Raw genomic sequence first — 22469 nt, forward strand, 5'->3', positions numbered from 1 at the left:
GTTTAAAGAAAAGTTTTTTTGTTGTCAAACTCCTACATATTTCATGAGGAAGTGCTGAAGTCCTTCTCTGATTCTTTATGAATTAATCTGCCAACTGATTAGGCAGGTAAAGCAGGCATAGATTGGAAGACTAAAATTGCACTGCAGGTACTTGACTTTTAGACGGAACACAAACCAAACAGAAAGCTAATGCTCTTTTCTGTGGTAAAGGAATTGGCTTCTTTTTAATTGCCTCACAAATAATCCATAGACAGCTTTGAGTGGGAGTAATCCATGTGGCCTCTGAATACATGAATATACATTGAAAATGGGGGGAAATATTCATGCAAGATGAGACTTAATAGGAGAATAGAACAGCAGTACTTTAACAAGATACTCCCGCATGACTACCAAGTTTATAGGGTTATGGAGTAGGGGTGATGTTAACCCGGTGGGAAAACAATAAAGCAGTCCAGATGGAAGGACTTTCAGTCCCTCCTCGTAAAAGAAGATGAGATGAAAATTGAGATGACAGGCAACCGTATGTGCACAGGTGGACAGAATTAAAACTAGGAGGAAACAGGTAGAACAAGGTTTGAGATGCAGCAGCCCCAAAGGTTGAGGGGAACAACAGGGGAAACACCAGAAGGGAACACTCTGAGCCTCCACACGCGGCTCTGAAACAAAGGGATATGTGATGCTTCTGCTGCATGCTTGCTATTCTCATTCATCCTCTGCGGCTACTCCAGAAGCCAAGTGGTCTCAAAGCAGCTGCACAGACTGGCTCAGCAGTATTACTGAGACTTAAGCGCACTTGTTGAAAGGAGAGTACACCAGGGAGGACGCAGAAACGCAAACACTTTTTATCTTGGATATACGTACACACGCTCTCGTTTACTGAGTAGTCTAGGTTCTCGCTATGTTGATTTCAACCCTTTCTGACATTAATGCAAAGCAGTAAGGTTAAAAAAAAAACCCAAACAAACAAAAAAAACCCACAAAAGCAAGCACAAAACTCTTTTCCTGCTTACTGATACCATTGCCCAGCTTCTCTGGGTAGAGTACATCAGTAAGATCTCAATGTCCTTCATAGAAGTGATAACAAAATTCTCCGCAAGGCTCAGAAAACTTCAGCTTGGGCAGGACAAGCACTGGGAACAGCACCCAGAGCATGCTCTCCCCAGTCCCTGATTCTGCCCAGGAGCTAATACTACCTACATGAACATTTGCAATGATTTGAAAGATCTAGTTGCTTTAAAAGTAAATAAATAAATCAAAGCAGCTCTTAAGCTTCTAGAAAATTACTACAACTGCTATTATAGTCTTTCATAGTCCTGGGGAAAAAATGGGGTGAACATAAACCAGGTGCACTACACTTCCATTTTATAAAGATATTCATGAACATATAAAAATAAACACTCCACTCCTTTGCAATTAAGTTTCTCTCTGGTTGTAAGTACAGCTATTTTTAGTTTTAATTTGGGGATATCTCCCAGAACTGCAGAGCATAATCAGCTCCACCATAACGCTGCATCATCATTATCAAATACCAGCCTATCTTTGGAAAATACACATTTTACGTACTGAAGGTCCCAGCAGCCCTTTTTCAGCTGACTGTACGTATCAGTTCCTTCAGCCCCGACTTCCAGGAATGCCAAATATTGGCCACCAAGTGGTGCTACAAAGATTTACTCCAACTGCAGATCTGGCCCATCAGGCCCCAAACTGTGCTTGCCACAGTCAGTTCTGCTCCCTTGAAAAACAAAGGGGATGAGGAAAGGCGTGCGAATTTCAAGCCCCATTAAAAATGCAAGAAATAAGTCAATATTTCCCTCAAATGTAAATGCAAGAAAATTTTGAGGAAATGAGATTGGTATTCAAGTTTCGAAGAAGAAATGGTAGAAAATGACAAGGAGATTAAAAAAAAGTACTTGAAAGGATGCATCTGCCTCCAGCTCAGAGCCTCCTTAACGGTGTCTCCCCATTTGACTGCTTTGGAGGTTTCATATTCATTGTGGTTTAAATTACTTGTCTCTCCACTGAGCTGTACTAGAGCAGGCACAACAGCTTTTTTATGGATCTTGCAGCCATTGCAGAAGATTGTCGGCAATGTTGCAATAATCAAGAATATTATTCAAAAGTAATTGCTAATGTGATAACACCAGCCTACAGCCGTCTCATCCCCACAGTTTTTCAGCTTCCCTGTTGCTGAGGAAATCTCTTCCACAGCCTTTGAGACATAGCACACAGTGTAACAGTACTGCTCTCCCTGCAGGAATAGCCAACAACTTACCAGCCAATGTTGAATTCAACGTGAGCATCAAAGAATCCGACGACGGGAGAGGTTGCTGCTTTCCAGCCTTGGATTCTGGCTCGAATCAGTCCTTCTCGTTTGTTATTGCGCACTATTTTCACCAGACCTGGGTATCTTTTATTGACATACTGGTCCAGATTAAATTTTAGCTCAACTGCAGGACAAAAAACCCACACAAATATTCAGAATGAGAAAAGCCCTGTAACATTATGCTTCACTTGGATTTATTCTGCAACAGAAAGGGAAAGAAATCCTTAAATATTCCTAAACCCTTAGTCAGTCTCACAGATACAAACCAAGTACCGCAGTTGTGGCATGGACCAGTTTCAGGGGTATCAGCTCGGAGAAATTCTCTGCGCATCAGGGCAGTTACTGTTAGACTTGCACAGGTTTAATGTGGCCTGATGGATTTCAGAAGAGGTAGTTTTGAAGAGGTAGTTTGTCTAAATATTTTTAAATAATTACTATTCTAATTCTCTGATGATTTGCATTAGGTTACAACTGGCCTCTGGAGCAGCAATTCTGACCTTAGAGCAGTGTAACATGGGAGACTGGTGATTTTTTTTTTTTCTGATTTATGCTATTCAGTAAGAGTTTGAAAAATAACCTCAATGGATTTTGGGTCAAGACCTAATTCAGATCAGAATTAATTTCCCTTAATTTTAAGGGTTTTCCCTCAAATATAATTAAGACTCCTCAATACCAGGCTTCTTCCCTGTTGAACTAAATGGATATTGAAGATTTCAAATAGACTTCTTCTCTTTTGTTCATTTTCAGGCATTCAACCACAGATGGAGCAGAACTCATTCACTCCGTTATTCAGCTTCATTTCAATAGGCTTATAAACAGGCAAATTACCAAAATGGTCTCTGTATTTTTTTTAAATCAATCTAGTTTGGTAATTCATTTACACTGCAACTTATTCATAATGAGGCTTTTACTCAAATATATTTATTAGGAAAACTAGTAGAAGCTTCCAGGACATTAGAAGCCTCATTCTTCTGATCTGTATTACACAGTAGAATCGTTATTATCGGAATCAAAGACCTGATAAATCTCCAGTTATTTAGAAGAATGACAGAGAAAAGCCATATAAGAGTTCACTGAGAAACAATGAGTCCAATTCTCCTCTGTATTACATTGACTCAAACACTTTGCAATCTCACGTAATTATTCCACAGGTTACACTGCTGTAACGGAAAGCAGAATTGGACAAAAGGTTTCTTAAATCTATAGGGTTTGGAACTTGTTTTAGTTTTAGTGATTTCTTCTCTCAATCCTCCTTTCTTTTCGGGGATCCTGAAGAGGAACAGCAACTTAAAACTGAAAGATTTAAAGCTGTTGATCTGGGGAGGAAATGCTAGACTTAAGCCTTATTTTAGCAAATATTATTTGAGAAGCTGCAACAGTTCTAGAAGACTAAGGTAGAACAATGTAAACCACAACAACACTCTTAGTCATCTGTATGCTAAAAGTTCTTCAAACCCAACTGTCCTGTGAAACATGTTGATCAATAGCACCCTATATGCTCACCAATATTTTGAGGTTTGATTGCTGTAACAGAAGTGTTATTTTTACATTAACGACCAGATGACCTGAAAGTTGCGTGTGCTCTGTGCCCATTCTTTTCATTCTCATAGTCTAATTTATTCCCTACCTCAAAAAAAACAAAACAAAACAAAACAAAACAAAACCCAGACTCAAAACCTGATATTCTCAACACCTGTTTAAATCATGAAGAAGCAGAGTGTGCTGCCATGTAAAACAGTAGAAACTATCTTTAAGGAGAATCTGTAGCCCCACTTTTCCTTGGAAGCAGAATTTAAACTTTTAATCTATTAATGATGATATTCCTCTGGATCTGAAAATTTGGAGAAAATGGTCATTTCTGTATTAAGATTGCCTATACAAATGTCATTAATCTTGTGAGAATGTCAACGAAATCAGCAGGGTTTATCCACATAATGTTTATTTATTATACAAATAGTTAATATTTGCTCACAGCTTTGTGTAAGTGGCTCAATCAACCCTCTCATCAACAAACACAAACTCTTGTAAATTCTACTGACTTCAACAGGGGTACGTTAATTTACACCAACTTATGATCTAGCTTATTAGCCATAAATTAGTGGTTGCACGTATGACCTTCCTCCCCCGGCTGTTTAAATGCAGAATGATTCAACGCTGTTTCATCCCAACATTAAAAAAAAAAGCATTTCAGCTAGAAGTGACCAAACTCCCTTTGATTTCCATTTCATGTCCATTAAGCACACAGGAGCACAGTACGTAGAGGAAAAGTTACGTATGTTCACCATTGTCGCTGTTGTCATCCACCAGAATGATCTCCTTGAGCAAGTGCGATGGGGTGTGATTCACAACGCTGTGCACAGAGCGCAGGATGACAGAGAGTGCCTCATTTACAAATATAAAGACCACAGATATCTGGGGCAGGTCATCGGGGTAGGTCATCTGTTTGCACCTGGAGAGAAGAAAGAAAGAATTAAAACCCCAGTAGCCACTGAGAGGTAAAATACACTGAAGAGTGTCCTCTCCTCATTGCTCTCCAGCATACAGGGACTTGCAGGGTTTGTTCTTTCTAACCCCAAACAAAGATGTGGTAAAAGCTCAAAAGAAGCAACGTAGCTAGGAGCAGCAAACTTTCCATCAACTCAGTGAAAACCGAAGCGTATCTGCATGCACACAGACTTGTAGCAGCTCTCATTCTCTGGAAGGTTAAAAGCATCTCTTGAAAAACCAAAGGAATATCAATGACTTTGCTCAAAAACAACCTGGAGAAGGCCCACAATACTATAGCCTGTCTGTGCTCCCAGGGGAACCATCAGAAGGTCCACTGGTAGGTCATCATTAGATCTCATGCTTTTAAAACCAGGACCCACTCAAGCAAATTTTGCATTTGCCTCTACAAAGAGCACTTGCCACCCTTTCTGATTTTGCAGTTTGTGCAGCAGTAACAAATGCATGACGCTTGCTGTACAGGCATGCACTTGCTGAAATATTTGCAAAACAGATCTGCTCCATCTGAGACGTCACCTTGGCAGGCAGCTACATCCTGAGGTTCACAATTTCCTTTTGTGCTTGCTCACGGATGCATATAGGTTACCACAGACCATTTTGAGAAGAAAAAAACCTGAGGCCTGTAGAAGTCACACAGCACAGAGCAGAGCCTCTGCTTCCCAAGCCCCCAGCCCATGCCCCTCTGTGACACCATACTGCCTTCTTTTAGTGGAAATCTCTCCCACTAGCAAAGATGCTAACTTCAAAAAATTACCTACGTGTTCTCACAGTCAAAAGCCATTCAGAATTACCATAGCAATTACTGAACCTGGTCTCTAAAATGCTGCTAATGATATCACAGGAAATGACTTTTCCTGCTCTTATCAAACTTTCTGACCTCTTTGCTCATTACTTTGGCATAACAATCATTTTTTTTCCCCCACTATCAGCAGGATGGGGAGGGCGACAAACACTTGGCTGCTGGGTAACCTCTGGAAATCAGTCATGAATACTAGTAAAGTGCAATTATTCATAATTCCTACTCATCCCAGCACTATTTGCTCAGAGACCTGTCATTGATTACAGTGTTACCGTAGCTACTTACTAGCAGCTTGCTGGTGGCCTGTGCCATACAGAGGACCACTGTGTAAAACTGTCTAAGCAGGACTCTTACACAATCTAAAAATAAACCTGGAACAAGGGCAGAGATTTACAGGAGGTGTGAACGCTCTGACACAGCCTCCTTTTTGAATGTGATTTTCCTCTTGACCACAGCCACATATCAAAGAAGTCCATCAGGAATGCTTCACTAACAGGAAAGAGCCCTCAGTTAAAAACATGGACCTTGCAAGATTTCCCTTGATGAGGGACATCTTTGACCTGACAGCAATTTGCTTCAGAGCCTCAGTTGTATCCGCAGCACATAGCAAATTGCACCTCAGTAAATCGGAGTGTTACCCAAGGAGTGCACTGCTGGTGGAAGTGAGGCAGAGGAGGGAGCCCACCCCAGGCCACGCATCCTGGTGGGGTCCTGCATCAGCACTCGGAGCTAGCAGGAAAGAAGGGAAACAAAGAAATCATGTAGCTGAAGTCTGGAGACAGCAAGGAGGCTGTGGCAGAGGAGGAGGAGGAGGAGGAAATGCAGTGAGAATGAGAGGGCAGTCAAAGCAGCACTTGCAATGCAGAGAGACAAGCAATCAAAGGAAAGGTAGGATGAACACGTCAGAAGCAGAGAGGCATATGTGGCAGGACCAAAGTATTTTGCCTAGGAAAAGACAAGGAACCACTGAAATAGTACAAGACCTCAGTGGATTCGGCGGGGCTTCCTTTGTCTTCTGATCAAGAAATTTTGCTGAACTTTTCTGGACTAAAAAGTGTTTGTTTTATTGGTAAGTGGACTGAAACACCTGGGCACCCAGCCACATGTTCCTGTCCAGACTGAAAGGTTGAGTAGGACTAATCCCCAGCGCTTTTCCTCCATCCTTCCACTTACATTCTGAGAAAATCAGTATTTCTAATTCAAGCTTTAAAACCAGCACACCTAAACCATAACCTCCACTTCTGATTTATTTGCTCTTCATCATATTAAATCAATGCATTATTATCCTAAGTGTGACTCCACGGTCTCACTGGTTCACAAGACTTTTCATGCCGTGGATCTCAATGATTACTTACATTGTGGGGTATCACAGACTGCTTTACATAAAAGGCTGTCTTGAATTCATTATCCCACCTGGGTTAAGTCATTCCTATCACTTCTCACTGCAACCTTCCTTCTGTCAAGTTCTCCCCTTTCTCTGTTAGCAGGACATAGTTGAAAAACTGCATTATGTCTGCATTTGGAAAGAGCACTCCGACCATTACATATTAGAATATCTTGGGTAACCCCGCTGCAACAGGAACATCTAGATGGGCAAAGGCAAACCTCAGAATTCAGCAGTTGTTTAAAAGCTGTCATAATTTTATTTATTACAGCAAGGACAAAGAACAGCAAAAGAAGCTGTCCAGCTGAGTAGACTTATCAAAGTACAGCAGTGATTTAGGAGTTTATTTCCTGCAGACTTCCAGTCAACCTTGAACTCCCAACTCCTTAAGTCACTTCAGAAAATGAGATGGATGTGCTGAGGTAGTCAGGAAAAAGTACTGGTCCTCTAACTGTCGTGGTTTAACCCCAGCTGCCAACTAAGCCCCACCCAGCCGCTCGCTCACTCCCCCCGGTGGGATGGGGGAGAGAATTGGAAGGGTAAAAGTGAGAAAACTCGTGGGTTGAGATAAAGACAGTTCAATAGGGAAAGCAAAAGCTGCGCACGCAAGCAAAGCAAACCAAGGCATTCCTTCACTCCTTCCCATGGGCAGGCAGGTGTTCAGCCATCTCCAGGAGAGCAGGGCTCCATCACGCCTAACGGTGACTTGGGCAGACAAACGCCATCACTCCGAACGTCCCCCCCTTCCCTCTTCTCCCCCAGCTTTACGTGCTGAGCGTGACGCCATATGGTGTGGGATAGCCCTTGGGTCATTGGGGTCAGCTGTCCCGGCCGTGTCCCCTCCCAGCTTCTTGTGACCCCCCAGCCTCCTCGCTGGTGGGGTGGGGTGAGGAGCAGAAAAGGCCTTGGCTGTGTGTCAGCACTGCTCAGCAATAACAAAAACATCCCTGTGTTACCAACCCTGTTTCCAGCACAAATCCAAACCATAGCCTCATACTAGCTACTGTGAAGAAAATTAACTCTATCCCAGCCAAAACCAGCACACTAACAAACACTTCTGATGATGTCTGAGAGCACAAGCAATCCCAGTCAAGGGGCCTTTCCTTAAAAATCAGTGGGTGCTTAAGTGCTTTGTTGGATTGTCGCCCAACTGCTTCCCAATGTATTCTGTAATTAGATACCAGCCGCAGCAATTTACAGTTAATACTTCCTTCATTCCAAGAAACTCTAACCAGCAATTGACACTCTGAGCCAAATAGTGACATTAGCAAGTCACGCGCAAGGATGCTTTACCATCAAAGTACAACTGTGCCCACTGTCACCTCACAACACCTTTGCTGCTTCGTTCTCAGCAGGATGCTGACAACAGACCGAGTGCGTTGCAATGGAACATTCGGTCCCTTGTGCCTGTATGCAAGGTTGAGAAAGGCAGAGTGTCAGGAGGAGACGTGAAGTCCTCCTTGGTGCAGCCCTTGATTTTTGCCCTGGAGCATGGCAGCAGGAGAGAGGTCATTCCAGAGAAGTCCCAGGAAGAGTAAGGCTATAAGAAGCCTATTGACTTTCAATAAGGCATAAGGCGTCCTCTCAGACAATGGTTGGAGCAGCAGTCTGGAAACGGAGGGAAAGCATCGGGCAAGAAATCTATGAGCTAATGATGGAGGAGCTTAACATGAGACTAGTCACTTTTATTATTTATTTTGAGAAGAAAAGTAACCAGCAGGTGAAGACATCAAACTGTATTAAGGTGTCCTAGCAAGGCACACCCTTATATGCTTCAACCTGACCACCAAAAGGACTTTGGTAAGAAATTAAGAAATCATCCATTTCTGGCAGCCCTGATACCGTGCAGTGAAGTGCCTGGGTGTTTAAGGCAGGCCTTCTCAGGGGCCAGAGGCTTGGCTGCCCTGCCCGGGAAGCCCGCAGCACCAGCACTACGCCCAGCGCTCTGCCAGGGAAGGGAGCTGGGTACCACCATGGTCTCCACTTCTCTGCGCTGGTCTGGTCACATCATGAACTGTGGCAACCGGGTGAGGGAGGACAATTACAGCAATTGACAGCCGAATCTTGGCCTCATTAACACCTGTCTAACACTACTGAGTTCGGGAAGAACTTAGAGCATACATTTGACCTCTGTGGTAGCTAACGACGGTCTAAGCTGGCCAGGCATAGCTCACATCTAATATTACTGTGATTCTAAATTAGTATTATGAACTGTCATCAGGTTTCACAGTGTAACCAGCAAAAGACTTCAGGTCTGCATGAAGACCTCACTTCCACCATGAAGCAGTGCCTCTCTCTGGGTCAGATAGGTATGCTGTAGAGAAACACACCACTGGATGCATTTAGGACTAGCTATTCCAAGCAAAGACTGACAATGCCATGGCTAAGCATTTCCATAGACCAGCTGAGGATGGATTAGACCTGACATGTGAAACAGCCCTTCAGGCACCTTGGTACAACATGCCAAGCACCAAACCTGAGGCATCCTGCTGTTGTCTTGGGAAGAGTCTTTGAGCGTTCTTGCTCTGTATTGGCTACTGCAGAGCTTGGCTGGCAACCCAGAGGTATTTCCTTTGTACGTGACAGGGAGCTTGATGTCAGATCATTTTTCTCTACTCTGGAGATGATCTTCACTCATTCTTTCCCTTGCACTGAACTGGTTCCTTAAATGAACAATTCCCAGCCAGCCCCCTGAGCCCGATTGTGAGCACTGCCTATGCAGGCATAAGAAAACAGGAAAGACTCTTCAGTTGGCAGACCAGAACCTTAGAGAAAAAAATCATGTACTAACACAAAAAAGGTCATAGATTAGAAACTGGGACAATGAGAAAACAAAAGCTTCTCAGCTGCACATGAGCCTGCTCATGGCAGCCCTGTGAGCTTGTAGGCACTAAAGAGAAGGAAATTTTCTTTTATCTGAACCTTCATTCCTTGATAGCTGTATTTACTCTATTTGTATCTGATCCGACGGAAACATGTGAAGTCCTCTTCTTATCAGAGCTGGTCTTACAGTCCATTTGAGTTGCACTATTTTTTGTGAAGGGCCGACACTACACCCATGCAGGTAGTTCGGCGCATTACCAAGGAAAGAAAAATCTTTTCTACTCTCTTTCTCCTGCCTTCTCTCCTGTCTGCATATCTGCTAAACTCCCAAAATGAGTTTTGCTTGCAGACCTTAATATACTGAGTTTGGAAATAGATTAGGCAATGCATTTAGAGATTTCTGACAGCTTTACCCTTCAGGAATAAATGCAGACAAAATTAAAGCTGCTTCATGAATCATTAAAGTATTTAATACAAGATATGTTTTTTCCAATGAACCACTGGCATGGAGATGACTGTGGGTTTCTCTTCTTCACAAACTTGATGAAATTGCTGGGCATGAAGAAACCTCCTCTGCAGTTCTAGCACAAAAAACCCCAACGTGCTTCATACCTTGAAAGCTGCAGAATGGTCTGTGTTTGTGCTTTATAGCCACAGCAGGGGAAAGAGGCGGAACAGCACTTCCTTGGGTACATGATCAATGAAAGGACAAAGGTAAATATTAAAAAGATTATCGAATCCTTGCTCATTAATGCTAACAAATCACCAGGTCAATGTGTGTTTTGAATCCAGTTAAAACCAAGGGCTCAGAGTAATCTTACATACACGGTTACCTTTTAGTACCTAACTGCTGCTGTGACTTCCATAGGTGCAGACGATTTACAACAGCTAAATCACTAAATTTAGTGGCTAGTTCAATGCCTGATTGCTTTCTCCAGAAAACCACTGAGGCTTTGCAGCTACTGCTAGATGTAATAGTAACTTTTCAGATGCAGAAATAAACTAGCATTACATTCTTGTTCCGTATCGGCACGACAGTGAAAATGTGACAAGCTGCAAACTTCTCCTTCCCTGGTATGGGATTCAGCTGCTGACCAGTCCGTGGCAAAAGCAATGACAGGCTACAAAACTGATTAGCTTCATGGATCATGAACCTGTCAGGCAGAGGGCTCCAACTCCTTCCTAATTAATTCTCCTTCTCAATAGAAGGTGTTAACTGTATTATGACATAACATTCTCCTTCTATTAAGGATGGATTTTTCTGCTGTATTCAAAAGGAAAAAAAAAACCCAAACAACAAACCAGTAAATTTTTGAGTTCCAGACTTGCTTTTACTTTCTCCTCCTGTTTTGCAGCTCAAGGACAGCATTCCTTAAGAATCAGGTGATATAAATACTCATAACTGTGAACAAGGGACCAGTGGCACAGAACGCTCTATGTATCTTGAGAGAAGCAGCCCATTGTGTTTACAACTAAGGTAAAAAGAAAAATGACAGCTGCTTTCAGAAAAAGCCTAGAAAATCTGGTGATTCCAGAAGATAACTTTTTACCATGGCTATTTCTTCACAGCCTGTGTTGCGTTATGGAACAGCCTCCACTTTGATTTATCATAGAGAAGAAAAATCAACACCACCTCTTTTTTCCTGAATTTCTTTGGGGAAGTGCAGATACAAGATACAGTGCAATTCTTGTTGGTGCTGTAAAGCTTGGTAGTCTAGGCAGCTCCAAAAAACCATCAACACTGATGAACAAAGGGTTTGGTGGGTGAAGTTCCTCACCTGACTGACAGCTAAATAAATTGGGACAGTTTTCCCTCCACCTCTGCAAGTATTGTAACACTCCTGTCAGTATTTGGACATTCAGCGTTAACACTGACTTCCTGTATCCATCCATTTTTGGGGTCCTTGGCAAAAGAAGTATTTGCCAAAGCAAAGAAAGCCAATTTTGAGCTGCACCGTCTGATTCTTCTGGAACGAGCAAACTGAATGACAGTTTTGCAAGAACTAAATGTAATGCCAAAGAAACGACTGCCCTTTCTATTGCTCGAGAGATCATCTTCATAGTATGCCTTATTTAAAACACTCCTCTGTCAGGACTTTAGAGTCTGGAAATGGTCAGCTTCCCTGGCTAACTTCTACCTGACTTCAGTTGCTCCCTTGGCCACACTCCATGCACCATGTCCTCAGCAGTTATTGCTGAAAAAGAAATTCATTAAAATAAAGGCACCTCCTCAACTGTTCGAGTACAAGCTGTGTCTGTTCCTCCTCCCACAGTGTTTCACTGCTTCATATTAAAGGGGAGTCAGGGGAAGGCAACTAAAATAATCTGTCCTCCAGCTTTTCTAGTACACAGTGATGCTGATGGTCATTTTCAGGATTATAATAAACTGAGATCTCAAATCTACTCCATACCGTGGGAATTCCCAGCAGCTTTTTTTTTTGCATGCCTCCTTGACACACTTTTTCCTCATTTTGCATCCAAAAGTCTTAAGAAAGAAATCACCCACATTCATCAGAAGGAAGTCAGGCCAAATCCTTGTTTCTGTGCTAATCTCAAACAGTTCCTGTATCAAGGAAAAGTATCCTTTAATATCAACCAGAAACAAATCATTGCAATATGCCATGAGTTTACCAGCACACATCTATCTGCTGCGGGGCATTTCCCACATTCCCAGGCTGTACAACTGGACTTCATGCCTGTAGGATTTGCAGAATGAAGAACAGCAGCAGCCTTTTTAAAATAAATGTCTTTTATACCTTAGAACTCTCTCTTCTCTGTCCTATTTCCTACAGAAAAGACCAAATTTACAGGAATTTCTCTCCTGTAATACTTCCAGGAAGGAGAGAGCCCTTTCAAGCTGGGACAGAGGCAGTTCCACAGGTAGGTTAGAGCTCCCCATGAAGTTGCAATAGTACACATGGGACAAGCGTTTCCTGAGAATCAGACATTCATTTTTGTCCTTTTTCCTTTCTTTTTAAATTCCAGGCCAGTACAACTGGGACTAATTTCTCTGCACAAAACCCCCCACATGTTTGTACCTTTTGTTTTTTAACATGCTTGCTGCTCTATTTGGCTTAATTCCTCCCTTCTTTATGACAAATTATTTTATGTGTATGGTAGAAAGCCTTGAGAACTGTCAGTCAGTGACTGATAGCACAATATATATGCATAGTTAACATATGCAACATGAGGACGGCCCCACTTGTAAAGAATATTAACCCTTACATTTAAGATTATGAGACTCTTCAAAAGTAGCTGCCACACACATAAAATAAGAGGTCCTGTATTTCAGTGAGCTATTTCTGGCTTTCCTCAGGCAAACAATACCAGAAACATGCCATCATGTCTCATACTCTTATTGATTTATATATATAAAAATGCTAAAACTAGTTCCAATCACTTTTAAAGCAAGCCCCTCTATTAACATGAAAAATGACTAAGAGCTTACGCTCAGATCCTTCTGTAGTAAAAAGTATTTGCCTTTTTTTGGTAACTTAACTTGAGTCACTAATATGTTTTGAAATACCATCTGTAAGACATTTCCACTCTATCCCCTAGTGTGCCCATTCAGATCTGCCTGTGGCTGTATGCATGCTGCATCACAAAGCATTAGGCTGATTGGAAATTAATGGAGAAGCTTAAATCTGCTTTCAAATGCTTTTCAAAAATCCCCAAAGAAAATGTATCCCCCATGCGACTTTATTTTTAATGGTGCTGCACTTAATTTTAAGGAAGAGCCCAACTAAATTCCAAATGGCACGTACTCTGCTGAATTTGAGGTGATTAAACACTTATTTAGATTTGTCAAGTGATTCTCAAGATTTCTGAAAGATCCTGGTCCTTGTTCCAATTGGATTTTTAGCATGCATGCTTTAAAAGTAAAAACTAGACAAGGGTTGTCTTAAAAAAATTAAACATAAAGGTGGCCTTGCAAAATTCTTTGAGATTGGAGAGCTCTTTGAACTTGAAGCTAAGTGAAATATAAACATCAGTGAAACCAATGAAGTGACACTAAATAAAGGCAAAACTAAAGGCATTTTGCCAATTCACAATAGCACTGCTTAGATCTGAAGTTCTTACCAGCAAAATATATTCAGAAAACACTACCTTTTGTGCAACTTTTGGAAACTTAATTCTGGGAACTATGCTGTCTATGGAGAAGAGAGAATATAGTCCCATCTCAGGGCTTCGCCAAAAGTAAGACCTCGTATTTCAAACAGGGAATGTTCACAAAGAGCCATTCCAGAAGCCAGATAATGATTTCTAGGGTGCATCCACAAAATTGGCTGCTACCCTGGGGCACCACTTCTTGTTCCTGCCACCAAGGGTCATTACTCTCCCGCTAGCAATGTGAAGTCAGCTATTTCGCTGCATTTCCAACAGGGGTTTCTAGCAGATTTCCCATTAAGAAGTACTCTTCCACTCACGGTGATGCGTCAAGATCCCAAAAAAGGATCTTCACGGTAATGAAGAATTAATCCCAGCATGTCTGGAAGGAGTGAGAAGGTAACAGCCCAGATATCTAACAGTGGACTACATATCTTAAGATATCACCTTCTGTAAAATGTCCCTCCCATTGCACTCCAAGTCCATGCCAGATGTAAAGAAAAAATAGTGGAGCGGATGAAATCAAAGGAACAATTTCCAATAAATAATGTATAAGAGTAAACTCACCATTTTCCATTTGCACAGAACAGTTTGCTGTACCCTTGAAGCTATTTGTTATTCAGATAATAATATGTAAATACAGAAAGTTATCCCTGACTATTAAAAAATTTACTGCAAGTATTTAATATTAAAAATTCAAGGGACTTTTGTTTAATTTTGACTATCTCAGTCCCTCAGCTGGTGCTGTTGGTGCTGGACAGAGGCTGAATATCGCAGTGTTATCTAGAAATGTAGGGCAATAAAAAAGTTTTCAAGGTAACTGCTGCAGAGCTCTTGACGGATTTCATTACAGGTTTGCTGTCACGTTGCGGTGTGGTGGTAAGGAGGAGGATAGAGGAACGCAATCATTTTCCACTATTACTTCAGCTAACAATGTTTTTTATGGTCTCGGGAGGACACACAACAATGTTTGGCAAACAATCCTTTCTTTAATGGGCTCCAGTGTATTTCACAGGAGACCAGCTTTAATCTCTGGTCAAATCCAGTTATGTAGCAGAATGTTTCTTTCTACCTATGTACAAATACAGGACGGTCGGAGGAGTAAACAACCAAACGGGAGGTCAGTCATAAACCGAGCAAACCCATCCCCTCACTGCCTGCCAAAAGCATAGTGAGAAGCTCTTAATTTTGCCCTGTCCCAACAGTTGCAAGGCTGGTTGTAGCCCAGAAAGGTAATGCTTGCCTGGTAATCACAGCACTTGGTGCCCCGAGGTGATGCAGAACCTGATTTGACTAACCAGCGATGGCCTTGAAACGTTTAAACAGTAGTCACAGGGTTTTTCCTCTTGCTTTAAATGATCAATTCCTATCAGAGTGAAAACAGACCAAGTTTATGGTATGTGGGAAGAATTATGGTTCAAATAGAGCAGTGTTCCAAGAACAAATGCATAAAGAACATTGATTTAGCACTGAAAATGGGAGTATTAAATCCATGATGTTTAGATGCTTTATATGGGATTGAGCGGAGAGCCTGGTGGTAGCAGCAGCATGTTTATGAAAAGGCATGTCTCCGAGTCAAGCAGAGAGGACAAATGAAGGTGCATGCGCCATATGTATTTCCCTCACTAGACAGGGGTAGGAAACTGCCCGACAAACTAAGCCTCTTTAACAACAGATGATGGAGCACATCCAGAGATCTCAACAGACTGGATCAGGACCCTGCAGGATAAATCACTGGGCAAAACCAGCTTTGTGAAACCTAAAAGCAGTCGGATCCTGAAGTGCAGATGGGACTTTACTCCTCTTTACATCCTTCCCAATGACACTTGCAGGATTGTTCTTGGTGTATAATAACTACTTTATGAAGTGCCCTATTCAAGTAATGCAGTTAAGCATGTCTTAACTTCACTGGGGTTACTCATACACTTAAAACTAGGAACATATTTAAGTGCTTCATTGGACTGGAGCCTAATTGCACTTTTATAGCTTTTGTTTAAATTAAAGGCTAGCTAGAGGTGAACAGCACAGTATTCAACAATTTCATGCATTTAGAATTTAAATGTTAACGACAGTTTCTTGCCTTCTAATTATTTTGGGCACTTCAGAAAACTCTTGCATTTTAATTCATTTTTGGTTACATTTAGAAATAGAAACATTTTTCTAAAAATCCTGCCACATTTACTGTCTAACACAAAGCTAATATCTAGGGCACACACTTCATAGCAGCAAAACACTTCAACGTATGGGGGATTTTTTATATTTATGAGCTCTTATCCTAATTCAGAAAAAGAGGTCAGCATATGCTTACTCTTCACGCAGGTTGACAGAAATTAGGCACACGTCCTAGACCAGGCAACGTACTTAAGTATGATTGTGAATTTGAGTGGGCCAAGGACACGTGCTAGTCTTTTCCTGACTCTGAGAAGCTGTGGCCAGTGTGGCACTTCAACATTCATGCACTGCTCCTGCCCAAATCTGCCTGCTGAGAACCGATTTCCTTTTACACTCTGTGTTGTCTGGTCTTTTTTCCTACTTGCCTATAGACTTTTTGAAGTCACATCCTCAGTGTTTGCAGATTGAAATTAATTTGCCATCAGAGAGAAACCTAGAAGTGAGTGCTCTGCAGTGGGGGAACAGATTATTCCCATTAACCGTCTGCCCAGCAGTCTGAGGCTGTGTTCACAACCACGTCCTTCTTCACCCCTCATCTATAGACAGACACATTCAACCTGTTTCATCCAGACTATTTGCTCAAACCTCCACTTGGAGAAACTTTCCCCCCCACTGCTTCCAGAGATTCCCAGATTTGTCAGGCAAAGGAGCTGAGTGCTGCGCTATGAGCAAACAGAACACAAATTCCCCGCCTCTTGGGTACGCTTGGCTTAATAACACCAAGGCAATAAGCCAACGAAGTAGCTGTAGGTCATGTATTTGTTTTCAGGCAGTGTAGAAAATACAGGAGCAAAGCTTCAATGTCATTTTTATCTTGAGTTTAATGTAAACTGCACCATGACCCTCTGGGAGAACTGTGTCCTAATGAAACATCCACGAAGAGGAGGAAAGCTTACTCCAGTTGCTGAGTGAGACAACTGTTCACTTTGTGGATGGAAATAACTGAAATTTATGCCTTTCCTCTGGAATTTTAGGGGTACAGTCTAACTTAGCAACAGCACCCAAGGGTATTTTAGTGCACTGTTTTAATTATTATTGCTGCTATTAATATTCTACCAGTAGTCAAGTCTGAACTACCGTTTCCGTCGGGGAGGTGTGTTTCATACTACTCTAGAGGCTAGCCCAATGCTAGGTCATTCTGAAGACAAAATACATAAATGCAGACTAACAAAAGTCTGGGAGTGTAGAATAAATAATATACTCATCCCTTGGAGCAAAGAAGAAAATAAACTAATTAAGGAACTATTTGACAACCTGAAGGCATCTCACACAGGTAAAATGCAACTCCAGAGGGCTTTGTTTCTAGAAGCTGAGAAACAGGGAGCTTTGTGCATAAGCAGTACACAGAGATGAAATCTCCTGTAATTTAAAGCTGCCTAATGCCTCACTGATAAATCCTGCCACACCACCACCTCTGAAACACTGATTCAGAGTATTTTCCAAGCGTTGTTTTCATGTATATGCTAATCTATACACCAGAGGTGGTCAGAATAACGTACAGAGGATTCTTAACTTAAGAAATTGAAGCCCATATAAAGTTTCTTTGCAAAGAGTAACTTTGCCTCAAATACTCATTAATTATAGACTTGGGCTAGTCATCTTTCTAAGACAGAGCATTTACTTGCACACTGAATGAAAAAACATATACTAGAAACACGGAGTATGCCGTGCGTTTCCCCAGTGACCCTGCCTTTACAATACTTCAGCTAGTTAAAAGCTCCATCACAAGTTTTGTGTGAAAAATGAAATTTCCCAGTTGAGTTTCCCCAGTGCTCGCAAGACTATTCCTCTCAATGCACAGAATCGTCAAGAACCACAGAGATCAGGAATCTGATTTTACCGCACATTTTACACCCTGATTTCCTTCTGCTATACGCAGAGAGTGGGTTTTTCACCACCTTGGAGTTCTGAGGCTTAGTAACCCATACTGCATGACGCCTGCTTCACAAGGGTTATTTAAATGTGCCTGGACAGCCAAGAAATAGACAACAGTGATCAGCCTGGTGCTGGCTTTACAAAGGAGGCATCAAGGCACAGGCCTGGAGCTCCTGCTCCTCAGGGCTTACACCATATTTCAAGAGAAGTCTCCAGGTGGGAACATTCAGCTGCTTCAGGATTTCTTGTGGCCAAGAGGACGCAGGCCAAAATTGCATCATGATTTCTTATCAAGACAGCCATTTGGTTTGGTAGAAATTTAGGGAAAAGAGTGCACAGACTGCATGGGAAGCATCGGTCCCTGGACTTCCTTTGGAGTTGCATCCGGCAAGGTGACCTGGTTTGACCATGGTTTGTTTTTGAGACCACAGCAGAAGGTTTAGAAGCAATACAGCAGAAGCCAAGAATTTTTCAGAAAGCTGGAGGAACAGAAAATAGAGCTTCATACTTCAACATCATAAAACTATCAAACAACTTAACAGGCAGGTGCTGTTTCAGAGAAACAAAACCTTGGAAAGAAGCTAGATCAAGCGAACCAAGACAGGAAGTTTACATTTACTAGCCTGCAACTGTCAGGTACTTCTGGCTCTGGCTAGTTTTAAGAGTCTCTCACTTTTATTAGCACTAAATTCACTCAAAACAGGAGACATGAGCAAAACAAGCAAGAACTGACACTATTAAAATGAAACACTGCATCAACTTGGAGTTCACAATTCAGTTTTATTTCAGACAGAAGAGTAAATTGTCTGACATTTTGGCCTGTTCATGTTTTTATTGCAAAGACACAAACAACAACAACAACTAAAAAACCTTGATGTTATTTGACCTGAAACCTTGACTTTCTTATACTGTGAAACCTATCCAAATAAAATAGGAACCAAAAGTAGCTAATGTTGAAAGTTACACTAGGAAGGCATTTGGAGATAATACATATCTCACATTGTCAGCAGAACTAAATTTGCATGCACATTTTAAGAAAGAAAAGGGGAACATCTTCACCTCAAACCGTTAGAAGAACTCCTTCAAAGCCATAAGAAAGCTATCAGGTGTAGTGTAACAGAGATACATGTAAGGAAACATAAAAAGGAAAATAAATACCACCCTGAATTCATTGCCTGACTTGTTCTGTTACTTCTTTTTGTCCTGTAATGTGATATTATGGAGTGTAACATAACATGAAAGTTCAGAAATTTACAGGAATACCCTTTTTGCCCTGGAACTGATAGCAGGCAACAATCAGCCATGGGCCCAGGAGAGGGAAATGAAAGAAACTTTAAAATGCCAACACACAGCTGCAGACAGCTGCAAGTCACGGCTGGATCTCAGCAGTGCTTCTGCATTACAGATACGTATTTACCTGTGAAAGAATAGCACACGCAATTTGAAGACAGGACTCCACAATTGCTCTTCTTAAGGAGGAAATACTCTTTCTGCTATGAAAACACCGTGGCTCTCTGTTTTCAAGTTCAGAAAATTACTACAGTCTATAAAGCATACTTTTTTTTTAACAAAAGCAATCATGTTTAAGGCACCTGTAAACGTGCAGGTCGCACGAGGCACATTTAGTGTCATGATCTGTAAGAAAAACCGAGGGATGCAAACCAGCTTTTTTGATCATCTTTTCTTTTCCTCCTAGCTGAAAACTGTGTTACCTCCACAGTTTTGCCTCCACAGCTGCTGGGTGGGGAGCTCACCCAGGTTGCCTATGCAGGCAGGTCATTCTTCACCATGTGCTGCTAATACAGAAATTCCCTCTTGTTTCTTTATGCCTTGGAGCATTTAACATTTTGGTTTGGATTCATCTGAAGTCCTATTTAAGCGGGCTGTCCTAGGTTCCTGAGGGAGAGACCTCCAGAAGACATTACACACTATACATTGTAAGCAATGCTACCGTGTCTTCTTCGTCTCCATTGACTATAAAGGCAGCCAAGTCAATGACCTTAAATTAGATGTCTAATTTTTAGTCAATGCTATGCAACCCACCTTAGGTAAACTATTCATGTATTCAAGAGTACGTTCTGATGCAGACAAATTGCAGGGAATGGCTTCCAGTCTTACTGCATTTAAACACAACATTGCAATCAGTTATTTTTTATGCTCTCCAGTTAATCAAATTCAGCCTCCACTAAATCTACATTTATTAGTGCTGACAGTCATGCAGAACTTGTCTTCAACAATTAATATACACAAAGACACTGCAAAAATGTAACAAGAGGAAAATTACTGCATTTGAATGTCAGGTGGGTTTTTTCAAAAGGTCGTTCATTTTTATGATTCTTTTTAATTTAGCCTTGCTGGTCCTCCTTTTGTTATCCCATGGGCCAGTGTTAATAATCAAGATCTATGTTATACGCTTTGTGGTATAATTAAAGTCACTACTTAATTGGAAAGCCTAGCTAGCACTAAACAAAAGGGAATCAATAACATATCTAATGGGAAAAGCCACAGAAAACTTCTATCAAATATGAGAAATAACTGCGAGACTGCCACCATCGGGCACTGCTACTGTAGAGACAGCACGGAGTCCAGCTCATGGGAAGTCTCTGCTTAGAAGCCACGTCCTGCAAAAAACTTTGGCGCTGTCTTCCCAAAGCCTGCGGGGTCACCAACCCCTACGCCCAACAGAGCGGAAGGCAGGGTATTACTGCAGGGCAACCTGGGCAGCCTCATGGTCCTACCTCATGGTCCTACCCTACTGCTGTTGCTCAAGCAAAAGCAGTCTGAGAACCTTCTTGACGATCAGATGGCCTCAAAAAACGGAGAGTTGCTCAATAATTTTTATTATTATCGGGAAACATGGTCACAATGTTAGTCTGTTCCTCAGTCAGTCTTCTCATTGGAGCAATTTAACATTGTATAACTAATTAAATATTCAAAGATCTAATGGTGACCTGGGGTTTTGGAGACAAAGGTTTGAGCCCACATTCCAATTAATATATCATTATTTATGCAAAGCGAGCAGACCTCCAGCAGAGGTTGGGAGAAGACCTACAGCATCTTCGTAAACAGGGTCAAGTCACAGCTACAGGTCTCAGTGACAACTACAGAGGTACAGTACAAATAAAGAGCACTGGGTGTAAGGCCAGGGGCTGTCTGGCGGTACCTGTGATTCACAGGGAGTTTCCTTTCCCAGCCAAAGGAGCAGGTGATTTTTTCCCCTCCTTTGAGGGCTTTACACCGTTCCAGTCTGAGCCCTTTACAGCCAAATAGGAAACGCTTCCCAAAATGCAGTGATAAGCCTTTGGCATACACAGGGATCACAAACAAGCACAACTGGCCCAGAGGCAGCAGTACGAACAAATTTAGGTTGCCAACTGATGTCCCAACCGAGCCGAGTCAGAATTGCAACACTAAACACCGTGCAGTAGCTGGTCAGAGCCCAGCTCTCTGCAGGGGAAGCAGCGCAGGGACTTACTCAGCCCACACCAGTTCCTTCTGCTCTGGGGCAGCGCTCAGCTCAAACTCGGGCACATCCCTACGAAGCGGTATCAGCAACCGTGCATACAGATAACGCGTGCGCAAAGGCGCCTGTGCTATTTGTCGGGGATTCGCAGCCTGAGCAAAATGTCCAGCCTGTGTAACTTGGCAAAGCTGGTTGAGATCTATATAAAGAGCACGTGTACACACATGCCCCCTTTGCACTGTTCAAAATCCACATCTGGACATTGATCTGGGATCTAATTAAAACACTTCAGTTAGTTTCATCTCTTACTCCATTTCCCTCCAAAAAACAATCACAATCTGTTGCCCAGAGGTAATTCTGTCTGCTCCATTTTCTGTCTCTGTTTTTCCTTCTCTCTGCTTCAGCTTACAGCATATGTACAATCAGAGTGGCCAAAATGGGTTTTTCAGAATTTTACCATGTTTTTTTAGATTTATTGAGAGTGGGTGCAAAAAAAAAGTGGAAAAGTTTCCTATTAAAAAAAGAAGCCTAACTGAAATCAAAATATTGTGCCTGTACTGTGACTGTGAAACAGTCACCTGAAAAAAGGAAATGCTTAATTTTAACTAATGTTTCACTTTACTGTGACCTGACATTAATCTGAAAGTATTGATAGAAGCTAGTGATAGACAATTCATTATTTTAAAACTAAATTTTTCATGGGAAACTAAATGTCTCATTGGTCTAAACATTTTGTTTAAGTCATCATTTCACAGATGTTTGGCCTGACACAAAATATTTTTAGGTGGTTTTTTTTCAGTTGCCATTTTCTGCTCATCAGAAATTCTGATTCCTGAAAAGCTCTGGATCTGTTCAAGTTCAAATATTCCTTGCAAAGGGGCCCATTACGTTGCACTCTGGTTAACCTGGGAAGAAACCTAAGAGCCTGTTTTAATTTGGAGATTCTGGTGTCATTTTTCTAAGCGGCGCAGAGAACACCCAGTGTCCCCAGAGGGTTTGCAAAGTGGGTCATGAGGCG

General features: G+C 41.8%; 1 protein-coding gene across 1 annotated transcript in view; it reads right to left on the reverse strand.

The window, feature by feature from the left end:
- The window catches only part of GALNT9 (polypeptide N-acetylgalactosaminyltransferase 9), a 156628-nt gene that overhangs the window by 97162 nt on the left and 36997 nt on the right, over positions 1–22469 (reverse strand). Inside the window, exons 3-4 of the mRNA XM_072880211.1 lie at positions 4606–4772; positions 2273–2447 (exon numbers count right to left, since the gene is read on the reverse strand). Of these exons, the coding sequence (XP_072736312.1) occupies positions 2273–2447; positions 4606–4772 (342 nt within the window). The remainder of the gene's footprint in view (positions 1–2272; positions 2448–4605; positions 4773–22469) is intronic.

This window comes from Ciconia boyciana, chromosome 15 (assembly GCF_034638445.1).
Source record: "Ciconia boyciana chromosome 15, ASM3463844v1, whole genome shotgun sequence".
Lineage (NCBI taxonomy): Eukaryota > Metazoa > Chordata > Aves > Ciconiiformes > Ciconiidae > Ciconia > Ciconia boyciana.